This window comes from Strongylocentrotus purpuratus, unplaced genomic scaffold (genome assembly GCF_000002235.5).
Source record: "Strongylocentrotus purpuratus isolate Spur 01 unplaced genomic scaffold, Spur_5.0 spur5_scaffold_16, whole genome shotgun sequence".
Taxonomy (NCBI): domain Eukaryota; kingdom Metazoa; phylum Echinodermata; class Echinoidea; order Camarodonta; family Strongylocentrotidae; genus Strongylocentrotus; species Strongylocentrotus purpuratus.
The window spans coordinates 13,505,878-13,533,136 of NW_022145601.1; the positions used below are offsets into that span (position 1 = coordinate 13,505,878).

The 27,259-nt window shown below is 37.2% G+C and overlaps 3 protein-coding genes across 3 annotated transcripts; 1 reads left to right on the top strand and 2 right to left on the bottom strand.

The window, feature by feature from the left end:
- Positions 1 to 1,612: 1,612 nt before the first annotated feature.
- On the bottom strand, positions 1,613 to 13,337 carry LOC575308 (xyloside xylosyltransferase 1). Its single transcript, XM_775719.5, has 2 exons — positions 12,150 to 13,337; positions 1,613 to 3,418 (listed from the first exon to the last, which is right to left on the bottom strand). Exons 1-2 carry the CDS (start codon positions 12,675 to 12,677, stop codon positions 2,744 to 2,746), a joined length of 1,203 nt encoding a protein of 400 aa, XP_780812.2. The 5' UTR covers positions 12,678 to 13,337; the 3' UTR covers positions 1,613 to 2,743.
- Positions 13,338 to 17,551: 4,214 nt separating this feature from the next.
- Positions 17,552 to 19,498, bottom strand: LOC576388 (histone H4). Its single transcript, XM_030986844.1, has 2 exons — positions 19,089 to 19,498; positions 17,552 to 18,242 (listed from the first exon to the last, which is right to left on the bottom strand). The coding sequence occupies exons 1-2, from the start codon at positions 19,266 to 19,268 to the stop codon at positions 18,111 to 18,113; spliced, it is 312 nt and encodes a 103-aa protein (XP_030842704.1). The 5' UTR covers positions 19,269 to 19,498; the 3' UTR covers positions 17,552 to 18,110.
- Positions 19,499 to 20,844: 1,346 nt separating this feature from the next.
- LOC115918679 (late histone H2A.2.1-like) lies at positions 20,845 to 25,206 on the top strand. The gene is made up of 3 exons (XM_030986845.1): positions 20,845 to 21,253; positions 23,026 to 23,228; positions 23,832 to 25,206. Exons 1-3 carry the CDS (start codon positions 21,142 to 21,144, stop codon positions 23,919 to 23,921), a joined length of 405 nt encoding a protein of 134 aa, XP_030842705.1. The 5' UTR covers positions 20,845 to 21,141; the 3' UTR covers positions 23,922 to 25,206.
- Positions 25,207 to 27,259: the final 2,053 nt, after the last annotated feature.

Below are 27,259 nucleotides of genomic sequence, written 5' to 3' on the forward strand. Positions count from 1 at the left end.
ACGAAGAAACGGCTAAAAAATATTATAATACCAGATGTTTACATACAAAATGTTCCTCTCAAACGTGTAACCCACTGTAAGTATCTTGGAATAGTTATTGATGAACATTTGGATTGGGGTAAACATATTGAATATTTAAGTAAGAAGGTATTAAAAGATATATATTTGTTAAAAAGAATTAGACCATATGTTACAGAGCAAACTGCACTAATATTTTATAAATCAGTAATACAATGTAAGTTTGATTACTGTAGTGCAATTTGGGGGAATACCGGAAAAGGAAATTTAGACAGTTTGCAAAAGCTACAGAATAGGACATTCCGGGTGGTACTTCAAGTTGAATGGAGGTTCCCAAGCCGAGATTTATTTCTTTGTCTGAAAATAGAAAATCTATCAAAACGGAGAGATGAACATGTTCTATGTATTTTGTATAAAATAGTGCATGGAATGATATATGGTGGGTTTAGAAAGTACTTTGTTATTAAAGAATATCATTATAGCTTGAGAAATGCTCATAAAACCTTAGAACTGCCAAAACCACATACGAATTTTAAGAAAAGGAGCTTATGTTATAGAGGCATTAAATCTTGGAATCAGCTACCTATGAACGTAAAAAATATGTCTTTCTCTGTATTTAAATCAAGGTAATATAAATATTAATTTTATATTTTGTTCACTTAAATATATACTTATATAACTATAAAATCTAAAATAAACGCTGTTTGGAAAGAACAACTGCCGACGGGGGGGGGGGGGGGGGGGGGGGTGGGTAGTAGTATCTTGGTTTGTAAATTTTCATTTTTCTTTGTATACTTATGTTCTTGTTTTTGTTTTTGAATTTTGTTTTTTTAATATTTCATATGTTATGATATGTGTTATCTTATAATTGTACATGTAATTTTTATATTGCGCACGGACCAACAGAAGAACAGCCTTTGGCTGAAGTTGGTGCCGTGCAAACATAAAATAAACTGAAACTGAAACTGAACTGAATCAGTTGATTAGGATCCACGTCATTATCTTATAATAAGGTATAGCTATTTCATTGAGACAAAACAAGGACATTATTCATTATTCTCAAATACTAATCACAGGAGCGAGACCGCTAGCAGACCGATGACAAACCGAACAAAATATTGCCTTACCCCGAATGACCAGGATCTTGTTGGATATTAGACGGTTTGGACGTTTTAATGAGGTATGAATGACTAATATCTTGTCGGTTATAATTATGTTGGTTTGGAATTGTTAATGGTATGAATGGCTAGGATCTTGCCGGATATATAGGTCGGTTAAGAGTCGGTTTGGAGATGTGAATGAGGTATGAATGACCGAGATTTTGTCGGTTTAAGTTTAAGGTCGGTTTGGAGTTGTGGCCGGGGTATAACTTATTTCAGCCAGACGTAGACAAAAAGTCACTTAATTCTGACTTGGTGGCATTTAAGACTCGTAAATTGCCCTGTATTCAGAAAACAAATTTAACTTAACATCGATCGAGTCTTAGTTTAATTTGGACTCGATTTGGCCTACTGTCTGAACTCATGACTAAGATATTATGTACTGTACCATCCAATTATGACAAAAGCCAATAATAATGCTATAACAAGGCAGGTATGAATATTATCATTTATTACAAGTCACCATTGTACATGATAATTATAGTTCGTCCCTGATAAATACATCATCGATAATTTGAACATGTACCCAAATAATATAATGAACAATATATACTCAGACCTCATAAATCATACAGCATGCGATAATATAATATTCATGTTGCTATCTGAATGTAAAATCGGTACAAAAATGGAAATATGAAGATTCTTATATCCCAATCGAGCTTGCTCAATCAAAAACAGGCTCGGAGATTATGCATTGAACTATTATTCGTCTATTGACCCCAAATAGTGAAGACAAAGCACCATTTAATCGTTGTATTGTATAAAATAATATTCGCAAAATCATGCCTACGTCGTTCCCACATAATACCAGTTGCATGTATGCGTTCTTAATTATGACAATAATAACACATAGAATAATTATCGTAATGAATATCTGAATATGACATATAATTCTTAAATTAAATTAAAGAACATCTCCCCTGAGTGACATCTCTTGATTGTTTTATAATAATAATGTCCTCGACAAGATTCATTCTTGATTCCATATTCATCCACTAAATGAATTATTCACAATTTTAAATTTAATTTTTCTTGTTCTTGAACACAAATGAACTTAAATAAAATCACTTTCATTAGGTATGTCCGCACAAAACCTTCGTAGTTTTTAACTATCACGTTTGCGAAACCTCGAAGTTTTAAACAACACTGGGGGTTCACACAGCACCGGAACAGCATTGTTCGAGTTTTAAAATTACAAGCCGGTCAAGCAGGCGTTGTAAAGCCGCGACAGGCTGGTGAAACCTCTATAAGCTAATTATAGTGTCCGAGCGGCACATAATTATAGTAGGGAGTTTTCGCAAGCTTAACACGGACGGAGAATCTGCGGTTCGTGTGCAAAATCGAGAAGCTACTATATAGTAACCGACTAACCTTTCAGAAACACTTCCAATCTCCAATCGCTTCTGATATATGCACGACTGTCGAAGCCATGTTGGTCGTGATTCAGAAAGCGAAGAGGAATGTACTATTCGACAAACCAAATGTCTGCATCTCTAATGTTTGCCTATTTTGCAGGCGTCAAGATGTTTATCATATACTTTAAAAAAGAGTCTCTTGGTTATTTACACAGGCATAGTGGAATTACAGCTGGCATGGTATATATGAATCTTTCCATCACAGTTGAAGTAAGAATCAAAGACAGGGGCGTACTCGTCGTACAGTTTTCTACAAAGATGCCTATTCCATGAACAAGGCAAAACATAAAATAAATTTTCTCTTTCATTACCAATGAGCGAATAAAAATCTTGATCGCCCAAGCTTCCCTTGAATAAATATTTTCTCGAGATTAGTTCCGCTACGGGGGGATTGAGGTAGTAATTGTAGAGTTGGCTGCTCCTCATACGAGCAATGTCCAGTAGCACAACGCCGCTATTGAATCCCGGTAATCCATCGGGGGCCGGCGAACCCACGCGCGTAGTGGGATTGCGCGCACGGAACGCTTTGAACGCATCGCGGTACGTCGGCTGCTGATCATGCGCAATGCCCATGACGTTGCTGCCTTGGAACTTGTCGAAATGAGCAAAAAGGCCGCTGATGTCGGAGAGGAATTTGAGATCGGTGTCCAGCATGATGATTTGGTGAACGAAGTCAGGAAGGATCCCCCGATGGATGGCTACTGATAAGAAGAAGATGGATTGGTTGTAGTAACCCTGGGTATTGCCGCTGACGATCTGTTGGACAACCGATACAGATGAGGCAAGTTTCTTGGCGATTGTCTCCTGGTCCAAAAAGGTATACTGCATAGAATGAAACAAAAACAAAAAGAAGAAAATATAATATTAACACTTTTTGTTGAAGTTGAGATAATTGAAACGTTGAATAATTCACATGAAAGTAAATTAATGATTCCCTTATGAAGTTAATAAAATTTAATATTGACGTTTGCGGTTCGTTTAACATGCGGAATGTCATGAAAAGGACTGTTGGGTTTGAAAGGAGATGAGAAACTTTCTCTTCACGTAATGTTATCCAACGTATTGTTCCATTGTTCAAGCATACGTTAAAAAAAAAAAAGGGGGGGGGGGGAATAAGACAAAAATTCAAGGATAAGAAAAGAAAAAAATTAACCGAAGGAGGAGAAAAAAAAAACACACCCTAACATTTTAAAGGGATCGGGATCTTGGTCTCAGATTCTAAAACAAAATCCTGGATTTAGCTCATGCTGCAATGATAATTATAAACCTTTAGGTCAGTCAGGAACCCCATGACTTTTACGAGCCGATCGCCTGTGTGATTACCAAGATAATTATGATTGGAAATTGAAATTTCATTTTTCGTTTTCCTAAACATTTTTTGAAAACACTACAGTCTATTGGGGAAAATGGGTGAGTTAAAACTGGTTACTCAAATATTATTTCTTTTTGAGGCACTTCATAACCCCTGTGTATTAGGAGGGAACCACCCAACTGTTGTGTAAAGTCGTTACACAACGAAATTGCAGTGTAAGATTAAGCTTTCTGAGCAAAAGATATATTGGTTTCATTCTAAACTACAGAATAAAACCGGCGTTATATACTTTGCACAATGACAGTTCTAAGTATAGAAACAGATTTCGTAAAAATTCAAAACAGATTTGACGGCAGCTTGGACTTAATCCGTATAGATTCTTTTATGATTTTCACCAAAGTAGTAACAAATTTCAGTCGTAGTTTTTTATAAGCTATATATCTAGATAATTGGGGATATAGCTTACGAGGTCAATGGACCACAATCGGATTAAATCGTCCATTCTGTGCAGGATTAATTTTTTCCAAGCTCGGAAAAAGAATGATGTCATGTTTGCTTGGTATGTCCAAAAGATTGAAAACCCAGCATGAATGAGCATTAGAGAATGTTCAAGGTGCAATTGTTCGATTTTTGCACAATAAGAGATGTCAAGAAACGTTTTTTTCCCCTAGATACTAATCTCCATGCAAGCTCGGAAAAAGAATGATGTCACGTTTGCTTGGTATGTCCAAAAGATTGAAAACCCAGTATGAATGAGCTTTAGATTATGTTCAAAATACAGGTGCAATTGTTCGATTTTTGTACAATAAGAGGTGTCAAGAAGCGGGTTTCTTTAGATACTAATTTCGAATAGATTTGATGACTTGACGGGTAGATGGTATTAGGGACTTTTCCATTTGCACGTCGACATAGTGAACTGCTACGTGAGGCGTCCTTATAAGGCACTAGCAGTAAACGACATCACAGTGCATTATAAGGACGTCACACGTAGCAGTCCACTATGTCGACGTGCAAATTAAAGAGTTCCCATTAATTTGGACAGACGACATGCTTTTATGATCACTATTACGGACTTTTAGATTTGCACGACGACATAGTAGACTGCTACGTGTGACGTCCTTATAAGGCACTGGTAGTGCCTTAAAAGGGCATCACAGTGCCTTATAAGGACGTCACACGTATAGCAGTCCGCTGTGTCGTCGTGCAAATCTTAAAGTCCCTTTTCATAACCAGGGTCTACATTGGCAACTGAACGACATGTATTATGTAAACTATCACCATTAAAACAAATGAAAAGAAAGAAAGAAAGAAAGAACGAAAGAACGAAAGAAAAGAAAACAATACAAAAGTCAACAATGAAAACAGCAACGACTTTCGATGCGCTTATTGTTGACTGTCCAAAATGTTGTCAATGGCGAATGGAGGTGCTACAGGGGAGTAGGAGGGCACAAGCCTCCTACTCCCATCGAATGGAGGAAAGAATAAAAAGAGAAGAGACAACTAGAACGAAAGAGCAAGAGTAAAATGGAACATGAAAGATGAAATGACCCCCTTTCCGTATTCTCCCTCTGGTCGGTGGCCTTGCAAATTCATATTCTATCAACCCAATATGGTGCCGGTGCCCCCTACCCCATGCTGTTACTCCGTGCCCCCTTAATGGCTGGTCCTACGATATGCCACTGGTGGTAATGCGCAGCTTGTAAAGGTTATGGGGGGGGGGGGGGTGGGAATTAAAGAGAAGAACAGACCAGTTCACCAATGTATTCAAATTCTATGTGACCAGACTTGTTTATTAGAGACTTCTATACTAAGGGCGTTACGACAGGAAAAATTATCCGAAGCTTTTGCGAAATTACAGTATATCCAGCTTACGAGGTCTAGTTTGTAAGCACCCGCCTATCGCCGGTGCGGGCCGAAAAAGTACCCCTTTACCTGAGATTTGGGAACACGCATGCGGTCCCTCCGACTCCGGAGTGAGGGGGGGGGGGGGTTGCAGACACAACCCCATTGTCAGTCGATGTGCGTAACAGTGTCTGCATCATGATACCAGGGGAGGGGGCATTATGCTTTGTACTTTACACTATATGACAGACAAAGAAAGCGGACAAAATATACAGTTCCTCAGGTAGACAAAGGAACATCCCTTCACTGCTATTATGTAAAAAGGTGAATATGCATGTGACACCTGTTCTACACATTTTTACATAATAGCAGTGAAGGGATGTTCCTTTTTCTACCTGAGGAATTGTATATTTTGTCCGCTTTCTTTGTCAGTCATATTCATAGCTTTAAGGCTTTAGGAATTGTGATACAGACTGTGTCTGAATACAAATATCTATAATGGTGGACATCCGTATCTGGTACCATAGAATACAGACGATAACCATTGTGACTATTAATTGAGAAAGTAGCCGAGTGAAAAGATAAACGATTTTAATGAAGGAGGGAAAAAGAGCAAGCAAACAAAGAGATGAAGATCGATGAAGCTTAACGGAGAGGAACGAAAGAAAACTAGCTAGACAAAAATAGATGCAAGGGAGGAAAATGATAAATAGGAGTAGAAGAAGAGGGATATAAAAAAAAATGACAAGAAAAACAAGAGGACCTGGTAAAAATAAGAAATTAGATCACCGGAGCGCGTCTTTTTACAATCCGAAGCCCCTGCATGTTAATCCCTTTTCCGTATTTCCGGGCCTACTTCTCAAACAGAAGCACCTCGGTGAAATCCCACTTCAAAGGGGCTACACAATGAAAATATTTACCCGCAAGAAACAGGTCCCATTCTTACAAGATGTCAATAGGTATACAGATTAGCACTTGTAATACTGAACAACCCATCAGCCCCCTATTCGGTCTTTACAACGGGCAGAGACAGAAATCAATTTTATTGCCTTCTTAAAAGATGTCATTAGCAAACGCCCCGATGCCACCCAACCCTTTGAAAAAGCCAACACTATTTGTACCTCAGGGTCTCATCCTTTCTTGGACTGAATTTCAATGAACGCTGAGATTACTTAAAAATGTAGGCTTGAGGGTAAATAGTACAGATGTATGCATACCAGCGTCCTCGGAAGAATACAAGAAAATTATATTTGCTTTTCGCTTGTTGTTCCTTTTAACTTTTTAGATTTATTCCTGCGAGTCCCGAGCTACTCCGCTAGGAATGTTGAGCACTTTTTTCTTGAGAGTCAGAACCGCCCCCTCCCGCCCCCATCAATTCCACGGTAAATACCGTGTCGAAAACTATCGCAAATAAACGAAATGTGTAAAAACAATTATAGTATAGTTATAACCACAGTAATTATCATAAAGCTCTGCTTTACTTCAAGACAATCCACTGCATGCATTGTTGCAATGCAATAATGACTTTGTATTCAAATCGCCATTAATTGATTTGATTTCTTGAAAGTCTTCGCGATTGTGTTCAACCAACCAAATCAAATAGCCCTAATGAAAATAAAACGTAGTCATCGTAGTAAAGCCAATGAAATAGGTAATACGATTAGAAAAGGACAATTGTACCTTAATTTTTATACTAATAATGCGTTCTTGTATAGCGCATAACAGTTATGATATAACGTCCCTATGCGCTTCCAAACAGTTATGATACAACGTCCGTATATATGCATATATATATATATATATGCATATATGCGCTTCCAAATAGCTTTGGAAATCATTACCCTATAGCTTTAGGTCCGGCAGCCGTTAACAGAGCACAGTGGATTGTAAGGGACACTCCTACCAGGTATACCCATTTACCTTACCTGGGTGGAGTGAGGCAAATGTAGATTAACGTCTTGCCAAAGGACTATATTGTTGTGGCAGGGATTCGAACCCCTTATCTTGTGGCTCGCCGTCCAGAGACGTATCAGAGACGTATCTGGACCACAACGACAGTACGACTCTATAATGTACATGGTATTTCCTTACAAAAGATTAGAGTAATCCTTTCCTTAAACTTTTATCTTCTTTCCTCAAACTTGTATCTTCTTTCCTCAAACTTTTATCTCCTTTCTTCAAACTTTTATCTTCTTTCCTGAATCGAACACGCCAAAAATGCGGGTATATTTAGACTTCACTGAAGTAATATAATTTTGTATTACCTTTACGTAATTATCGGAGTACATTTGTCAAGGCATTGTTATATATACTGCATCCTTGACCAGCAATAATTTTATCTACTCTTCTGAATCAACATAATCAAATAAGCCGAATAGTGTTTCAAAGTGGCAGGTACTTTTGGCATCAGTCGTTAAAGTCGTGAAAGTTTATTACGATTGCATAACCCGTTAACTTTATGCTGGATATCAAACGCAAACTTGGTTTGGTTGGTTTAAAGCGCCACGTGGTATTGTTCTGTATTCCTCAATCAGTATCCATTAAAATCACGATAACAACGACTTTCTTGGAATCATAACAAATAATGTTCGAGTTACGTAATACAGCACTGCAACGTGTGCACATTTCAATGGGTCAGACAAGGGGCAATTTAAATTACCTCAGGTTAATTTTTGGAAAGTCTTTGAGATGGTGTTGAAACGCAATGGCCCGAATTCACAAAGGAGGTTTGTCGACAAACCTTGGTTTTCGTACGTCATATGACGCGTTTTACGCGATTTTTTACAAACCTGGTTTGTAAAGAACAAAAGGAGGTTTGGCGAAACAAAAGGAGGTTTGAACTCAAACCTTGGTCTGAGCTCAAACCTTGCTTTGTGAATTCGGGCCAATTAGTCTGAAATCAGTTGTATATTAATCTGTCCTGAACCTTTTATTTGAGCGCTAGCTCTGTGTACAAAATAATGAGATGTTTCCAGCATTCAACGAACTTTTACTTTCTAACAAATTTGAACAGATGCAACTCTCAGATTTTCGTTGTTTCCAATCACAGTTTCGAAGGAGGAAGGTATAGGGTTATCTCCTTATCTGATCACATCCCTGGTATACCTGCATTTTCCTTATCTTTCCTCATTGGGTTTGAAAGCGGATTAGTCTCGTATCAAACATTAAAATAAAACTGGGTATCGAATCACGAAACCGCCCTACAAGCACAATTTCACCGACATCAATTAAATTATACTTCCGACAGTCCCGTGAAAATGATGATCCAATAATAATTGATACCTAGATCTAGGGATGACGTTCATGTTAAGGCAAGAGTGAGATTCTGTTTCTTATTGGTAATTTTTAACAATATTTCTATATGTCAAAGTAATATTGAAAACGCCTTGCACGGCGAAGAGAGTCAACACTTGTAAAAAGATTTTTTTTTTTAAACCCCAAAAACATAATTGAAAACTTTCCTTAAAGTATGGCGGCAAAATATCTATTTTCAGCAAAGTACATGCATGAATTTTGCAACTGACAGTATTTACTCACCCCATTTCTTGTGTAAAAATGAGGGCTTCAATTTTCAATAATAGAGAGAAAAACAGAGAGTCTTTTGATCCAAAATTTTGCACGTACTTTCATCACCATATCTTGCTGCTACAGATATATTTTAGATAGGCCTGTTACATTTTGAGGGCTTGAAAATCCACGGTAAGGGCTTTAAATAATTTTGATTAAAACAGGTCCGAGCCTCCTCCGGCAACGTTTTCTGTAGTGGTCACACTGTGCTTATTCTGCAATGTTCTCTTGAAAGGAAGACGAGTGTAATACATGTATAAGTATGACCATCGTTTTTTCATAATAGCTCTGCTAAAACATGTGCGATGATAATACATGTAGGATAATGGCGCCCACAGCTTAAACGATTCGTATAAATAAGATGATGTTATGCCTTTTGCGATGTGTTCATTGTTGGGTAATACATTTCAAGTTCGACTCAAGTCCATTTTCAAGTTATTAAGGTATTTCTGCATGACAAGGGAATGAAAATTATTTTTAAAGAAATCAACAAAAAGAGGATAATAGAGATAAAAAGAGGACGTTCAATATAAAAAACACACTGATGATGAATACCTAAATCAATAACGAAATAAAGAATATAAAAGGCAAGAAACCGACTCTACAATAAGAAAAGAATAGAAACTAATAAACTAAACATCTTGGCATCAAACAATGACAGGTATTATTGTCATCGATCTGTTGTACTCTTTTTACCTTATAGCCACCTGCTCTTTCGAACAAAAGCTAAAGAAAATTCTTTCTAAAGGGGCAGGTTGGGGAATGCGATGGGTTTATCGATCGCTTATATTCTTCTTAAAGCCATCGTTTAACAATGTTAAATCTGAGATGCACGGCCCTACGTGTTATCAGTGTCTGTGATATGGTGTAATATTGAAGCCCTAAAAAAGTCGCGCTTCAAAATAATCAAGAAGTGCCTCAAAAAAGTAAAAAAAAACTCTTTGAGTGACCGGTTTTACCATACTCGGTTTCCCCAATAGACTGTAGTGTTCAAACGGTTTTCAAAAATTGTAATTCCAATCATAAATATCATATCATAAATGATAATCAGACAGGCGATCGGTTTGTAAAAGTCATGGGGTTCCTGACTGACCTAAAGGTTTATAATTACCATTGTAGCATGAGCTAAATCCAGGATTTTGTTCCAGAATCTGAGACAAAGTTACCGGATCCCTTTAAATGGTCTGTAAGGCAATTTCCATTTACTGTATATTGACGATTAGCTTGCATGACATCTTTCGTCTTCTTTGTAAGTTCCAAAGGCAGGCAGCCAGTGAAAACGAATTCGTTTAATACAATTATGGACATGCAAGCATTGCTTTAAACAAACAGAACTTTGTTATTCCTGGCTCATTTATCCTGATTGAGGTGTCAAATGAAAAGGGCAGAAAATGAACTTTCTAGAAATGTGATATTTTTTCTTTGATAATTCAGATACCGTTCGCCAAATGACTTTTTAGGTACACTTTCTTCAAATTGTTTTTAATCACTCATGCGTGAAATATTCATCATTATGAGTTGCAACAAATGAAAAAGGAGGATCTATACCATCTGATAATCCTAGCTATTTCGGTTTAAAATGTAAAAGAATATTAGTTGAATATTATTGCGTTATTTATTTTGAATGCAGTTATTATTTTGTGTAATGCTTTTTACAATGTTCATTATAATCTGTTTTTATGTCAAAGATTTGTAAAAAATCGTGCAATTCAGCCTTTGGGCTGCAATGTGATTTTTTGAATAAATAAACCATTATATATAAATAAACCATTATATATATATATCTAAGCTTTGCAAATATTTGTTATTTATTAATTATAATTGTGATTAAGTTATGATAAAACATCGATAACTCTCGGTTTTGTTTTTTTCCGGAACGCACTGTATAGAGAAACCTTTTTTCTGCGACAAAGAGAATGACTAATGCTGGTGGGCACCTCTCTGTCTTGCTTTTCTGGATTGTATATTTTGTAGTTGCATAAAATTGGTTATTATGGTATGAAGGTCAAAACCATATAACTTCATCTTTAAAGCTAATCTGGAGCTCTGGTATATGGGAATCGCATTTTGAGAGAAAATTGCTATGATTCATTCTGGATTGTTTATCCTGCAGTAGATTGGTTGTTTGAACAAGTGAAATAAATACTTACTGGAAATCATCTTCAATAAAAACTACAACTCACTCGTTTGCACATGATGACCTGTGTTTAAGCAGCCAATATCCATTTTCTACCAAAATTGTGAAGCAAATGTCATGTAATCTTGAATATTCAGTGCAGGTTTCGTTGGGTTTCTGTGAGACTTTATTTTCTATATTTACCAGATGCACCTTTTGGTGAATCTATTCAAAATATATATTTACTGTCAGAAAAGAAAACCGGGGACCTCGGATCATTATAATGATAGGCAATATAATGTTGGGTATTCCGGGAGCACAATATTAACGATGATTACAAGAAAAGTAAAAAGGAAATCAGGAAAATGCCACAAAGGTACAAAAATATAAAACATCACTTTTTGATAATGATCAGGACACAAGATAAGATAAGAATGTACCTAGCAAGCGTAATAGCGTATAGGGGGAGGGGAGGGGGGGGGGGATATATAGATTTAAAATTAAACACAATCGCAAATATTTTCAAAAAATCACACCAAGAGCTGAGCAATATAAAAACCCTATGGAACTGCCCCGATAGAAATCATCTCCAGGCTGCGTAAATGGTCGTTATAATGTTGGCAAATTTCAACGGGTGATGGGGTGTTATAGTTTGATTTTTCGAAAGTCGTTCCGATCGAGTTGTAACTTTATAAGAAATAGTGGTAATGGCCTACCTGTATCTCTACTTTTGACCTGTACTTCCTGCTGAACATCGTCATCGTCTCTTCCAGATAGAGCCTACTTGGCTCGTCAACCACAAAGAAGAAAAACAAAGGAATAGACGACTTCTCTAGGATCGACTTCATGCACACCTCAAACCGTTTCTTGTGGTACGGCATGGTCTCTACGCTCGTGAGGGGGATCAACACGTAGCGGAATCGTCCCGGGTCGTCACTCGGCGGCGAGGAGATCGACCTCCGCAGGATCCCATCCGGCGCGCTTTTGTTGTTGTCGAAAATTTTGGCGGGCAGGTTGAGGTAGTCTGCAAAGCGGCTGACGCGATGCCGCGTGCTGGCGTCCTGACTGGCATGGAGCATGGGCCCCACGATGGCGGTCAGGTAACCAATCCAGAAACAACCGATGATGACGAGGACGGGTCGGAGGAGGGACCAAGTTATCCAGGTGATATGTTGATACTTGGTCAGTGACTTGGGTCGGACTAGGGGTAGAGGATCCGAGGTTCTTCTCGTGAAACACAACATCTTCGAGGAAATCAAATATTTAACAGTTCGAAGTGATGATAGATTCTTTGAGAGTCGATGGGGAGGTTCAATTGTCTTCCCCTTGAAGTTCGCTACGACAAATGCGTGACTGATAAAAATCCTTTCCGATAAAGAGATCTTTTAATTTTTCTTCCAACATGCGATACGCATTGGTCAACGCGACATTATGAAAAGAAAGTTAGTAGGCCTATAGCTATTGTAGCGACGGCGATGTAATAAAGGAGCGAAATAGACCGCAATTACCGCAATTATCTTGTCAAGTCTTTTATTGCGCTTCGACAAAACTCCACTCTCATTGAGGTCAGTCTACAACATGTGAGAAGAGCGTACGTCATGCAACCATCTCCTTTTGTTGCGAGAAATCGAAACGTTCCTGGAAGAAATGATGGTCGGGACACTCGGGTGGTCAATAAATGAAGACTAACTGGTCATCTTGTAAAATGGTCATCTAGATCCAAGGTTCACTAATATTCAGCGCCGCCGCGCGCGCGCACTGAAAAACACACTCACTTATGTGCTATTAGCTGTTTATCGAGACAGACTCTGACAGAGATAAACCTCGCAGGTGATTGTGTGCCTGGCTGGTTGACGACAATGATTGTTTGCCTGAGATACGAGCGAATAATATACCTGTGTATGTGCGACCCGACACACTTTACCTTGCATGCCTTGAGCTAACATCTTCCAGTCTTTGCGGTAATTAGTGAATGGCCATCTGATTGGTGTGACGTCAGATCTGCCGCACTTAGCAAATAAGACACGCATTCACCTTGTGGAAACACAAAAAGAAAGTATAGGTTTTGTCTGTTTAATCAAGTTTTATTGTCATCGATCTGTTGTACTCTTTTAATCTTATAGCCACCCGCTCTTTCGAACAAAAGCTAAAGAAAATTCTTTTTAAAGGGGCAGGTTGGTTAATGCGATGGGTTTATTGATCGCTTTTATTCATAGTCTCTTAAATGGTTTGTATAAGGTAATTACAATGAGATTTTTCCTTACATTGATCCTCAAAGTTGTATACATTTATTTATAGAACATTGAAGAGATCGACGATTGTGGCATAATAGGTTATTAAGGAACAACTGATTGTCCTGCTGATCTGTATAGATCAAGTATCAACTCTTATTATGATTATGAAGGAATAACACACGACTGCATCAGGCTCTCAAGATAAGCCTAATATTGCAGAAAACAGGATTTAACACAAATTAGTGTTAAAGATAGGCTTCAGTTCTGATGACAGAAAATAAATTCTCACAGAATCCAATAAAACTTACAATGAATGTTCAAGATTACAAATAAATGACATTTGCCGAACGATTTTGGTAGAAAATGTATAGGGGCTGAGCAATGAGCATAGAACGATAAGGAAATCCAGGTACGTAGGCGTGACACCATGACTTGTGCTTTACACGGATCACTACGTCCACCTCCCTGGTGCAAATGAGAGTTGTGGTTTTTATGAAAGATGATTCCCAGCAAGCTTTTGTGAGTCTGTGTTTATTTTACTAGTTCAAACAATCAATCTACTGCAGAATAAACAATCCACAATGATTCAAAGCCATGTTCTCTCAACATTACGATTCCCATACCAGAGCTCAAGATTAGCTATACGGTATATAGAAACGGCACCCATTTTGCCGTAAATAAACAAGGATCACGGCTCATTATCAATTAACCCTCGCTTTGGTTTTTTTTTTCAAACTTAAAGAGACTATGAGGCCAAGGCAGTTTCATTCATGACTTCATGAAACCATAACGCCAATAATTATTTTCATAACTTAAAGCTAGGACATTGTAGAACCGTGTGAAATCTACCCCTCACGAAGATCCTTTTTTTGTGTCCAAGGAGCCAGTAAATGTACTTCCACAATCCATTTTTTCCGCGTGTAGAAACGGTCATCCATATCGTTACTACTATTATTAATATAATAATCACTATCATATTTATCTAATGAACACCACTTTCATCAACTTTACCGGGCTATCATTATTTTATTTCTTTATTATTGTAATATCAATATTATTTTTATATCGTTATCATATCAAAGTCATGTTATCATCATAACCACCACCACCACCATAATCATTTCAAAATCGATAGATATTTTTACCTCTGTATATCGCTAGATAATATTAAGGATATATTGACTGCTTTGAGAGGCATAGTGGTTTCTATAGGGTCAAGGGAAACTCACAACCTGCTATGACCCCAAGGCGCTTGCGCCGCGGGGTCATAGCAGGTTGTGAGTTTCCCGAGACCCTATAGAAACCACTATGCCTCGAATATTAAAAGCAGTCAATATATATTTTATATACCGAAAAAAAGGAAAATGTTGACTCGCCCATTTAGGTTTCCATCTCTTTGAAGTCATGAATATTAACACCAACAATAACTTGTGTACAGTATGAAATCCAACAAGCTGTGCTCCAGTAGAACAGGGAATACCAAACACGTTTACACGAACAGTAACTTTTGTACAGGATGATATCACCTGAATGCAGCGACCAAAATCGAATTGCACTCAAACACCGTTAACGGTATTGCGCATCGGTCATCGCACAAAAGAAACTTATACGGTAACACGTAAACCAAAATGGGGATCGCAGCAAAATGACGTCACGTTTCACAGCCATGGAAAAAGTGCTATGAAAAATGGATATAAACCGGTAGAGCCGGGAAAAATGACTATGAATTTCAATTAGCGGGCATGGTTAAGAACATGACTGCATTTTCAACCAATCAGAAGACAGGATTAGTAAAGAATCTTAAAATGAGGTATATAATGTGCATTATGCATAGTTCGAAATTATATAGAATTATGAAGCATTGTGAACATATTGGTATACAGAGGGGCATTAATCCATCTTCATGGATGGTCTATACATGTAAAATGAACGCTCGAGTCCATATTGGAATTATTTTGATTTCTAAATTAATTAGGCAACTATAATTACGCATCGTTTTGTACCAACTGACTCACTGAATTGAAAACGGGAACAAAAACATAAACAAATCAAAAGAAAAACACGAAAGCATAAACAAAGAAAGAAAGTAAACGTAAATTCTACATGTATATTCGATGTACAAATCGTGTGTGCGGGTGGTTGTGTATGTGTGTGTGGCAGAGAGGGAGAGAAGCAGAGGAAAATAGAGACAAATATATTTATATAGTCAGTCAGAGAGAGATCGAGCGAAGGTGATGAATAGATACAGAGATGAATTGAAAATAAAATGAGGCAGATATTAGGGGGTAGCATTTATTAAATAGTCCAGGGGCAGAGTAGGAAATGAAGACACACAGAGAAGAGAAGAGAAGATAGAGAGAGACAGAGAGAGATTGAGTGAAGAGGATAGAGAGATACAGAGACGGATTGAAAAGAAAGCGAGTCAGATAAAAGAGATAGTATTATAAGAGAGGCTATAGGGGCAGAGGAGGAAATGAAGAAACACACAGAAAAGAGAGAGAGAGAGAGAGAGAGAGAGACATACATACATAGTCAGAGCGAGTGAGAGAAGGTGATGGAGAGATGCATAGAAGGATTAAAAAGAAAATGAGGCATAAAGGAGGTAGCATTTATCACAACGACCAGGGGCAGAGAAGGAAAGGCATTCAGACAGAGAAGAGAGAAAGAGAGAGAGAGAGAGAGAGATTGTCATAGCAACATGCAGAGAAAGACGAAGCGAAAGCTAACACTGATATCCCACACTCCTTACAGCGTACACCTTGCAAACAGAGAAATACACAAGAAACGACCTTAAAAATCTTAAACACACAAGTTGTGAAAATGCAATCAGCTTTACAGATCTAATATCGTTTGTTACACGATTAGATATGAAAATGACATAACATAAGAATACGCCTGCAAGTTTTACTTCTCTACGATTTATTATTTGACATATTAAAACATTTCAAGAATAATTCCAATAACTTACAAATTATGAAGCAAAATATTTATACCATGTTATTTTTGAAGTCGGTGTAGGTACTATTAGATACGAACGGATTAAAGCTCGTGGGATGAATAGAAAATGTGTATTAAATTAAATGAAATAATACAAAATCAAACCACAATAACAAAAATTCATACAAATTGTAAATCATGGTTGTCTACAGTGTTCATCTGCAGAACGAATAAAACCATTAAACACTAAACAAACAAGGAAATTACACATACAATCCGGGGCTAAATGTCTTGTCAACGACAAATGCGTTTAGTAATAGGATACCAGATTTAGAATCCAAACAATCATCAACGATGACAAATCAAATTAAACACTGAAACAAACAAACACCAAACTAACTATTCTACAATCTTAAATAAGTGAGGTAGACATGGTTGTGAAAAGGAAGTAATATGTAATAAAACATAACTTCTGAACAGGTAGTGCAAAGTGCATTTAACTCCTTTAATCAAACGTCGATCAATTACAATAGACCATTTTCGTAATGTTTTTAAATGTAATGCTTAAATCTTTATTAAATGCCGTATTAAAAAATATTTCATTCATCTTTTACAAATGATCGTATTTCAATAGTCAAAATGCGATTTGCAATATTAGCTGTTGCTAGGTAGGACGAGCCACAATGTTTGTCCTACCTAGCAACAACTTATTATTGAAATACAGTTATTCGTATAGCAGGTGAATGAAATAATTTGTAACGAGGCACTTAACCAAGATTTATCCATTAAATGTAATCACATTACGAAAATGGCCTATTACAATCGTTTCGTATAATATAATTATATCAAAAAGTACAAAGTTCAAATGTTGATAATCAGTGGAACATAGGTACAAAAGACATTTATTTTAATAAAATCATAAAGGAAAACATAAAGTAAATCGGATGATACAATAATGCCTTACTGTATAAATAAATACGGAAAACCAATTCTGTTCAAGAAATAACTTGTTGGCAAATTCAGATTAGTCTGTATAGTCTCTAAATGAAGCCATACTATACAACACAATGGCAACATATCACTTGTATTTATATCCGTCCTCCATTAATCCCCACAAATTATTTCACCGGGGCCTACAACTTTACAAGCTTGCTTAGATACAGGTCCCATCATATTTCTATGTTAAATCAGTACTATATATTGACCTCTTATTTTTATGTTATTTATTATGTATTATTGAGAAAAAAAAATTAATATTTTGAAATGTATATGTAACATGAGAAATATGAAAATAAATGAAAATGAAAAATGAAATTTCACGGGTATAAGTGTATCATTTGCAGAAGCATGGTGGGAGTATCAGGGGAGAAAATGCGATTATGTCGACAGGCTGCCAAAAACAGATCTTAGATTTCAGTCCTTGACCATACAGCAACGTTGCTACGGACGCATTCTCGTTGCTATGACGATGTCGACAATGGATTTCCCCCTATTCGCCCGAACCACCTATCCGCCAAAGCCATAGAGAGTCCGTCCTTGTCGCTTGAGGGCGTAAACTACATCCATCGCAGTGACTGTTTTGCGTTTGGCATGCTCGCAGTAGGTTACAGCATCTCTGATAACGTTCTCGAGGAAAACCTGGAAGAAAGACAAAAAGTGTTAAATTCCAATTTATCCAAATCTATATATTCAAAAAAGTAAATCTAATTTGAAAAGAAAAACATCAAAACAGGCAGGCGTAAATACTCACTCCTTAATGATAAACGCCTATAAACCTAAATAACAACAATAACAGAGAGAGACACACACAAACAGGGAGAAAGAGAGAGAGGCGAAGGGAGAGAGGCGGAGGGAGAGAGGCGGAGAGATAGACAGACAGAGACAGACAGACAGACATACAGACACAGAGAGAGAGACACACATAGAAGAGGGGGCGGGAAATGATAAATAGGGGATGGGGTTGATGTGTGACAGAATTTACTTGAGATGAAAGAGGAAAAAGCAACAACGGGTAGTAGCGTTGGCCTCACTCATTACAGAACAAAGCTCTTAGCATATATTCATCGAACTATTTGCAGAATTGCAATCCACATGAGGATTCAAGTATATTTTTAGCATTGTTCAAAAAAATTATCTTGAATAATTGTCAATCAAAAATAATCAAGCCTAGGAGCTGTACTGTTTTTTTTTCTCTAGGTATAATACTTTGAACTTTATCAGACATGATCTTAAAAAATACAACAAATATTATATTGACAAACTTTTTGAAATACTAACAAAATTAGTACAAATACTATTTTCCAACTTTCAATTTAAATCTATCAATGAGAATAATAACTTCCACTCGTCGATCACTCGGATAAATATGTAATTCAATTATCAAAACATTTCGGTACGCATGGATGACATTTTTAATTCTATAATACTTTTGGTTAAAATCAAATGTTGTTTTTGAAAACAACAAAAACAAAGAAGCTGTCTTACCTTCAAAACGCCACGGGTTTCCTCGTAGATGAGACCGGAGATTCTCTTGACACCTCCCCTCCGGGCCAGGCGTCGAATTGCTGGCTTGGTGATCCCCTGGATGTTATCACGCAACACTTTCCGGTGCCTTTTGGCGCCGCCCTTCCCCAGTCCTTTCCCGCCTTTTCCTCGCCCCGACATGGTGATATGTCGTCTGCTCTCACTTGATTTACGCTAAACCCGAAGCTACGATGACCTTTTCTCTCAAAATTACTACGAAGGGACGAATAAAGTAATTTCAAGTTTTTGTTTATTGTGGCTTTCGGCAAAATGATGTGCCTATACTGTCGTTCTAGCTTTAAAAAAAAAAAAGCTAATACGAGTAAAGATATCGTGAGTTCAAATTATCAATATGATCTTGCGTACTCAATCGACCGAAAATTTGAATGGTGTTTTCCCGCTGCATAAATTTACATCCTATTAAAAAGCTTAGCTAATCAGCAGCAGCACGCGGCGGCAGATGCTGTTCCCGTTTAGGTACATATTAAATTTATTACACGTGTGTTACTTCTCTTTTGAATTGAGAGTTCATTGATCCCTCTCTCTAATTTACATCATTCTGTCAAGGAATTTAGGTCATCAATCGACCATTGTTTTGCTGCATTTAAACACTCTGCTAACAAATGTTTTGACGAGGCATTTAATAAAGCCATTCCAAACAAGAGTTGCCTTTGTAAATCTATATTTTTTCCAATGTCTTAGAACTAATGCATGTACTTGTACCTGCAACGAGCTCTAAACGTTCGGCACAAATACAGACGGGATAAGAGAAAGGTCTGCATCTCTTCGGTATACATTACCATACCAATAAGATTACGCATTCAGTTTTATGGTAGCATTTTTCTTATATTCCTGGTGACAAACTAAAGCTATCGGTTTAAAGATGATAACATCTTCGTTGATAGAATCCAACATCGACCTTTCATGTGATTTTTGTTTATTCACCATTTCAGACAAAATACATAAACAATACAATTTACATAACAAATCAAAAATTACAATAAAGTTTCTATTAAAACTATAAAGTTGTAAAGTTAATATGGCTGGGATACCCCCTCCCATAAGCATAGGCTTGACCGTTGCTTTGTCAAGTGACCCTCAGACAGTCGTCATCGACATCCTTCGTTTGAAAAATATGCATGCCGGTGACGAACTCTGACATGCTGTTTTCTAAAAGAGTAGGAATTTCTGAAAAACGCTTTTCAAATTTCACACTGGAGACTATATACCGATTTACTGACATATTAAAATTGTATGCATACTGTTTAAACGAAGGTTGTTCTCGACAACCTGAAAGCTTGTCCGAGGCTTGTCTGACATAGTAACAAGTAATGTATGCAGACTGGATTCCAAGTATTGTAATTCATCCATTAATAGCAAATTAATGAAATAACTTTTATCTATGTTAAATATGTTAGTGAACGGTTAGTGAACTGGGTATTAAGTATTCACAGAACATTCAATCTGGAAAAAGGAATCTGTTTGACGAGACAATGCCACATCAGATTCTGAAAAAGCAAGTTGTATGCCTGACCAGAAAAGACTCTTACCGAGGAACAATAGAAAGCATTCCAACTACGAAGCTTCCTGTATTATTGTTGAGCTATTCCATACACCTGTCTAGTCATTATTCTTGTTGCTACGTCGCTCAAGGTTGAGCAAGTAGCACGGAATTTGACAATGAGGAGAATGATGCGTGCATACACAATACTGGGCATGCTCTCTGCAAGTAAACGGTTCCATGGATTTAAGATCGGAGGATTTGCCGCCATTTTTTATTTCTCTAAAATATCTCGACCACACCCAAACCATTTTATGTTCTGATTTTTTCCCAATCAACTCCTACGTATTTAGACAATCAATTTGTGTTAATTCTTGCCATATTCCGTGCCGACATCACTACTAAGTTTGCCATTGAGCGATAAGTTCCAGCGCAGAACAGACAGGCAGACAGGCAACGCTCCTTTTCTTAGTATTTTGTGTTTGATTTTGGCGGGAACATTTTTGGAGAATCATGAGTGGACGCGGGAAAGGAGCTAAGGCGAAATCAACCAAGTCAGTCACCCGCAGCTCCAGGGCTGGTCTGCAGTTCCCCGTCGGTAGAGTTCATCGGTATCTCAAAAAAGGTAAGGAGCTAGATGTGAAAGGAAAGTTTATTTCGCTCCTAAAGCACAAGTTTAGTTTGAAGGCTTTTCCAAAATGATAAGAAATGATGCAGGTACATAGGATCTGCAAATTACGTGAATTTTTTTCTCGTTTTTCTCGCTTAATCATAAAGGCAGATAACACATTTTGAGTCGAGATTTAAAATAAATTTTAGAGATCACTGACAATTCGAAATAAAAAAAGTAAAGATATTTTTTTTACGGGGAGAAGATAAACCCTATATTTGGATTGTTAATTTGATGTTTTATGTATCGTGAATGTAAAAAGGAAAATGTCGATGAAACATCGAAAACTGGTGATAAAACAGCCAGAAGGAGAGGGAGAGGGAGAGGGAGAGAGGATCCGGGAGAGGATGTATAACAAAAAATATAGAGAGAGAGCACATTATAAATTCGGGTGTGGTTGGAACTTTGTTTAACAACTTTCCCGAGATGATAAGATCCCCTCTTTTCCTATTCGCACATTACATTAAAGGAAAGGCTGTAGATCCCCTTTAATGACATAAAAGGAGTCAAAATGGAGTATGTAGGAATGGCAGAAGAACAAAAGTGATTTAGTATCGAGATGAAATATTTTTATTGCATGATGACAGCGCTAGCCTGGACTATCATCCCAGACGATTAACCATCTAAAGTACCCCAAGTACCTTCAGAATAACCAGATGGTCCTTTGATTAAGGATAGTTGTTTGGAGTATATCACTTTTTCTTTAAATCTGACAAGCATGGCTTTACGCCCTACGTGTTATCAGTATCTGTGATATGGTGTAATATTGAAGCCCTAACAAAATTAGGCTTCAAAATGATCATGAAGTGCCTCAAAAAAGTAAAAAATCTTTTGAGTAACCGGTTTTACCATACTCATTTCCCCCAAATAGACCGTTACGGTCTATTTGGGGGAAATGAGTATGGTAAAACCGGATACTCAAAAGATTTTTTACTTTTTTGAGGCACTTCATGATCATTTTGAAGCCTAATGACTTTTACAAGCCGATCGCCTTTCTGATTATCAAGATATTTATGATTGGAAATCGAAATTTAAAAACTCGTTTTCCTAACGGTTTTCATAAGACTTATGAAAACCGTTAGGAAAACGAGTTTTTAAATTTCGATTTCCAATCATAAATATCTTGATAATCAGAAAGGCGATCGGCTTGTAAAAGTCATGGGATTCCTGACTGACCTAAAGGTTTATAATTATGATTGCAGCATGAGCTAAATCCAGGATTTTGTTTCAGAATCTGGGGCAATGTTACCGAGTCACTTTAAGGAGTAATTATCTAAATGTCTCGAGTGTCTGAGGGAACGTTTTCTTTAAATAAGTTGTCCGTAATGCCTATTAGGATTAATTGTACCAAAATCAAGAAAATTATCTTTCTTTTACGTGTTATAGAGCTGGGAACAAAATGTAATGGACAAACTAGCAAATTATAATTATGAAATGCAGAATGGTCCGCAGGAACATCAGAAAAATTCATGATTAATCATGATTAAATCATTCCCGGGAGCAACTTTAGAATACCCCACCACTAAAGTTGACCAAACGTTAGTAAGGTACCAAATGCTTCACCAATGAGCTTTTTAAGTAAAACTTAATCCTAACTCTAACTCTAACCCTAACTCTAAGCCTTTGAAGTTTATGTACATTAAACCTGTTGCTGGGGTATTCTAAAGTTAAGCCCATTCCCGTGCTATTTCACCCCTTTACTTACTTTATTCCTATCTTTCATTTAGGCCAGTATGCTACACGGATCGGTGGAGGTGCAGCCGTGTACCTCGCTGCAATCCTGGAGTATCTCTCAGCTGAAATCCTGGAGCTTGCCGGGAATGCAGCCCGGGACAATAAGAAATCCCGAATAATCCCGAGACATCTTCAGTTGGCCATCCGAAATGACGAAGAACTAAACAAACTCCTGAATAATGTCACCATCGCATCGGTATGTAACATGAGAACATAAGTTCTTGCCATTTCAGATTTGTTAAGAATTAATGAAACAAGATTGCACAGTATATCTACAAGTTTTACAAATCCATCATTGTCGCTGCCTGAAAGTAAATTAGATTATAATATCATTGAAAAAGAAAAAAGGTAAAATTGTTCAACCAAATTGGAACAGTCTATATTTGTTCTTGTTTCGGGTTAAGAATTGCCAGGAGTCACATCAGAAATTGGACAACGTATAGGAACGTCTCTTAATTTTATGTCGCGCAAATGTGGGACACCTCATTGTATTCCACGAAAATTTGCTTGTATTTAATCAAATGTTTCATAGAACTTATGTTCATTCATTTCCTAACTATTTCTGACAACTATACTTGCTAAATTAAGGAAATAAATCTTATTTAGAACCCTTAATGAATCTTGACTGATATTTTCAATGATTCTGACTCCGTAACAATCATATTTGAAGTCATATCTGTCCCTCGCCCTTGCTTTGACCATGTTTACGTCATGGAAGGAGTGAGAATCTTTAAAAATTGTCTAGGAATTATCGAAATCTAAACCCAATATCCCTATTCGTCCTATTTCTTATCTCCAGGGTGGTGTGATGCCCAACATTCAAACGGTCCTCCTTCCAAAGAAGAGTGGTAAGGCAGCAAAGCAGACTGGACAGAGTATGGAGTACTAGCTGCCTAGATCGTCACTTTCTGCACCCTCTCGGCACCACATCGGCACCCGCTCGTCACCTCCACATGTCCTCGCCACCCCTCGTCACCCCTCGTCACCCCTCGTCACCCCTCGGCATCCTTTCGCCACTTTCTCATCACCCTCTCTGCACCCTCTCGGCACCCTTTCGTCACACTTACGTCTTCTGCTCGACACTCACAGGACGCGCTCCTCGAACGCCGTTCATCTCGTTGTTTCGGTCCGCGGTGCCCCACACCTATCACTGCGTTGCGTACTACTCCTTTCCCCGTATTGTGATTTCCTGAAGAAAGATGAGCGTACACATATGGTGGTGTTTCTCTAAGATCCTAAGTTGAACTTATCTATTATGGAAAGCCGTTAGCATCTTTAAAAATATTTTGTAAAAGTTAATTCAAAAGGCATAAAATGTTGTTTCAAATCATTCATATTTTCTATTATCATGGGAGATGTCATGTTCTTGATGTGGAATTCATGAAAAGTCTAAAATACAATTTTCGCTTTTAAATATATTTAATTTTAAGGCTCTAAATGGCTCTCCATAATGTTTTAAGTGCAACTTGGAGTTAAGTTCAACTTAGGATCTTTGTGAAACACCCCCATGGTTTGTTTGCTGTCGTCACCAAAAGCTCTTTGTGGGAGCGAGTATTTGACTATAGGGCTAAATTATATCTCCAATTTATTGCGCTTTGTTAACGAAAGCATGGCTTAGTTAAGAATAGCCTTAGGCAGTCGGACTGATGCAATGGAAGCAAGCAAATGCATTCAAAAACATCAAAATAACAGGTATAAAGATACTCTTGCAGAAAAATTCACTAAACTTTGTTTTAAATACAATTGTAGAAGAATAAATGTGGTATTATCTGAGAGTCTTTCATGTCTTATGCATTAGTTAGATTTGTATTAAACCATGTAAAATATTGTTACTTCCCACTTGATATCCAAATCACAAAAACAAACTTTGGACAAAATGGCCGACATCGAGTAAATAAATCGTAAATTATAGTCGTATTGCCTTTTAAATCTTTTTGGTTCACGGGAGATGACATTTTAAAACCGTACTTCAGACGCTCAAGTCTAATTAGAAATCAGCTTTCTTCCCATTATCGCTCCCATTTTCTTATTGTAAATAGCTGTGTGCATAATAGTAGTAATCATATGATGCGTTTTATGTTTTTTGTGGTATTTGGGTCTGTTATGTATTTTGTTTGACAATGGTAAAAAAAGTGTTATATGGAATATCAGTTGAATAAAGTTTTATCAATAAATCTTCCGATGCAACAATTGTCATTATTCTTGAGTAGCCTTGATAATCGAATAAACTAAGAATGGAGGGATGTGTAATTTGCATCACTAAGAGCTATCCAATCTATGCTTTGATTCCGATATATTTCCTTCTGTTAGATGCGGATAGTCTGCGTTTCAGTTTAACGTAATGGGGGTAGCTAATGTGAAAGGGAAACCACATTGATTTAAAGCTAATGTTGAGCTCTGGTTTGGGAATCATATTTTGAGAGAAATACGCTATTTTGGATTGTTTATCAGGCAGTAGTTTGGTTGTTTGAACCAGTTTAATAAAAAATAAACGCACAAAAACTTACTGGGCATCTAATTCGATAAAAACCACAATTCCCATTTGCACGTAGTGACTTGTGTTTAAGCACATGGTTCGGGCCCCGGAGTTGGGTCTACTTCCGGATTTCCTTATCTTTCTGTGCTCATTACTCAGCTACTAGGGAAGTAAGAGCATATTTTTTTTTTTTTTTTTTTGTGTCCAAAATTTGAAAATTGGGCCGATCGATATTTCGTTTCGTTGGGGGGGGGGGGAGGGGTCAACTCCCCCCCCCCCCCCGGCGTACGCGCCTGATGTGTACTCACTTTTGAAAGCGACAATAAAAAACACGTGTGGTTTGATTTTTTTTATATATTTATTTTCTTGCCATGTGTTTCTTCCCATGTTCACGCACAAAGAATTGCTAGCCTTCAAACAACACAGGGTTCCCAACCAAGGTGTCTATATTATCGGGTGTTTGGGTGTTTTCCTTTATTCACATGGTCCCCGGTTATCGATTTCCAAACACCCAGGTTAATAGCGCAATGTCTGTAAACGCCAAAGGAATGATTATGAATATGGCATTTTTGTAATGTAACCGAATTAAATGCATAAGTCTTTGTGAAGTGCCTCCATACAAGTTATTTCATTCACCTGGTAAGAATAATAGTATTTCAATAGTCAGAATGCAAACTGCATATATTAAGTTTTGCTAGGTAGGTCAAGCCATAATTTTTGTCCAACCTGGCAACAACTAATGTATGCAGTTTGGATTATGTCTATTGAAATACTATTATTTTTACCAGGTGAATGAAATAATTTGTATTGAGGCGCTTCACAAAGACTTATGCAAATACTTGGTTACATTACGAAAATGGCCTATTGCACAAGTTTGATCAGTTCGTTTTGGATCACCTACAGGTTTGATTTTTTGGACAGGATTTTTTGCAACGTCGGTAGAATGCCCTGAACCATGTCTTCTTGAATAGGCGGGAATCACTGCACTGAGGAGGGTGGGGAGGGGGCGGGTCTAACTTATGATTTAGAAGGGTCACAACATTAGATGCTCCCCTCCCCTCTGCAATTCGGTGTATTTTATTCTAAAACGAAACCAATCAGGACAATTTTTTTTTTTCAGTAAAAAACACCCAAATGAGTGGACCTTTTCTTTTTCCTTGTCAAATAATTTGGGAGAAGAGAAAACACCTATCAAATGCGATGATTTTGTTGGTAAAAAAAGATAATTGTGGAGTAAAAATATATCTCCTCGAAGTTCAAAGAGCTTTTCCCACCCATTGTCTCTTGTACCTTCTAAAGGTAATACAAATTATCAGATCTATCTGGTCGTAGACGAGTCAGATGCACCGAGTAAAATATTTTATTTTTCTACCGCATCCATGACCTATACCGAGCTACAGTGGTTTTCCATCTTAACCCTCTGTGTTAAAAAACAGGTTCCTTTTTTGTTGGTTAAATAGCCACTTTGACCTCTATTTAAAAAAAAAAAATGTTATGATATTATTTAAAGTTTTATTTTGTAAAACCATCTCAAATGCAAAAAACAACGCATAACTTATGTACAGTATAATCAAATAAAATAAGGATTCGTCTTATCCCGTCTCGCATTCTTAATTTATGCAGTTTTATACATATCAGGTTTCATCGCATTCAGGGATACTGCTTTATTTTTTTTCCTATTTTGTATCTCTCTCTCTCTCGTACATATCACTCTTTTTCATGGACATTTGTTTGCAAACAAAGCAGTCCGG

Coding starts and splice junctions, on each gene's coding strand:
- LOC575308 (XM_775719.5), bottom strand. CDS start 12,677: ATGTTGTGTTTCACGAGAAGAACCTCGGATCCTCTACCCCTAGTCCGA. Junction 3,419..12,149: donor GGTCAAAAGTAGAGATACAG/GTAGGCCATTAC, acceptor CATTCTATGCAG/TATACCTTTTTGGACCAGGA.
- LOC576388 (XM_030986844.1), bottom strand. CDS start 19,268: ATGTCGGGGCGAGGAAAAGGCGGGAAAGGACTGGGGAAGGGCGGCGCC. Junction 18,243..19,088: donor AAACCCGTGGCGTTTTGAAG/GTAAGACAGCTT, acceptor TCTTTCTTCCAG/GTTTTCCTCGAGAACGTTAT.
- LOC115918679 (XM_030986845.1), top strand. CDS start 21,142: ATGAGTGGACGCGGGAAAGGAGCTAAGGCGAAATCAACCAAGTCAGTC. Junction 21,254..23,025: donor TCATCGGTATCTCAAAAAAG/GTAAGGAGCTAG, acceptor TCTTTCATTTAG/GCCAGTATGCTACACGGATC. Junction 23,229..23,831: donor ATAATGTCACCATCGCATCG/GTATGTAACATG, acceptor TCTTATCTCCAG/GGTGGTGTGATGCCCAACAT.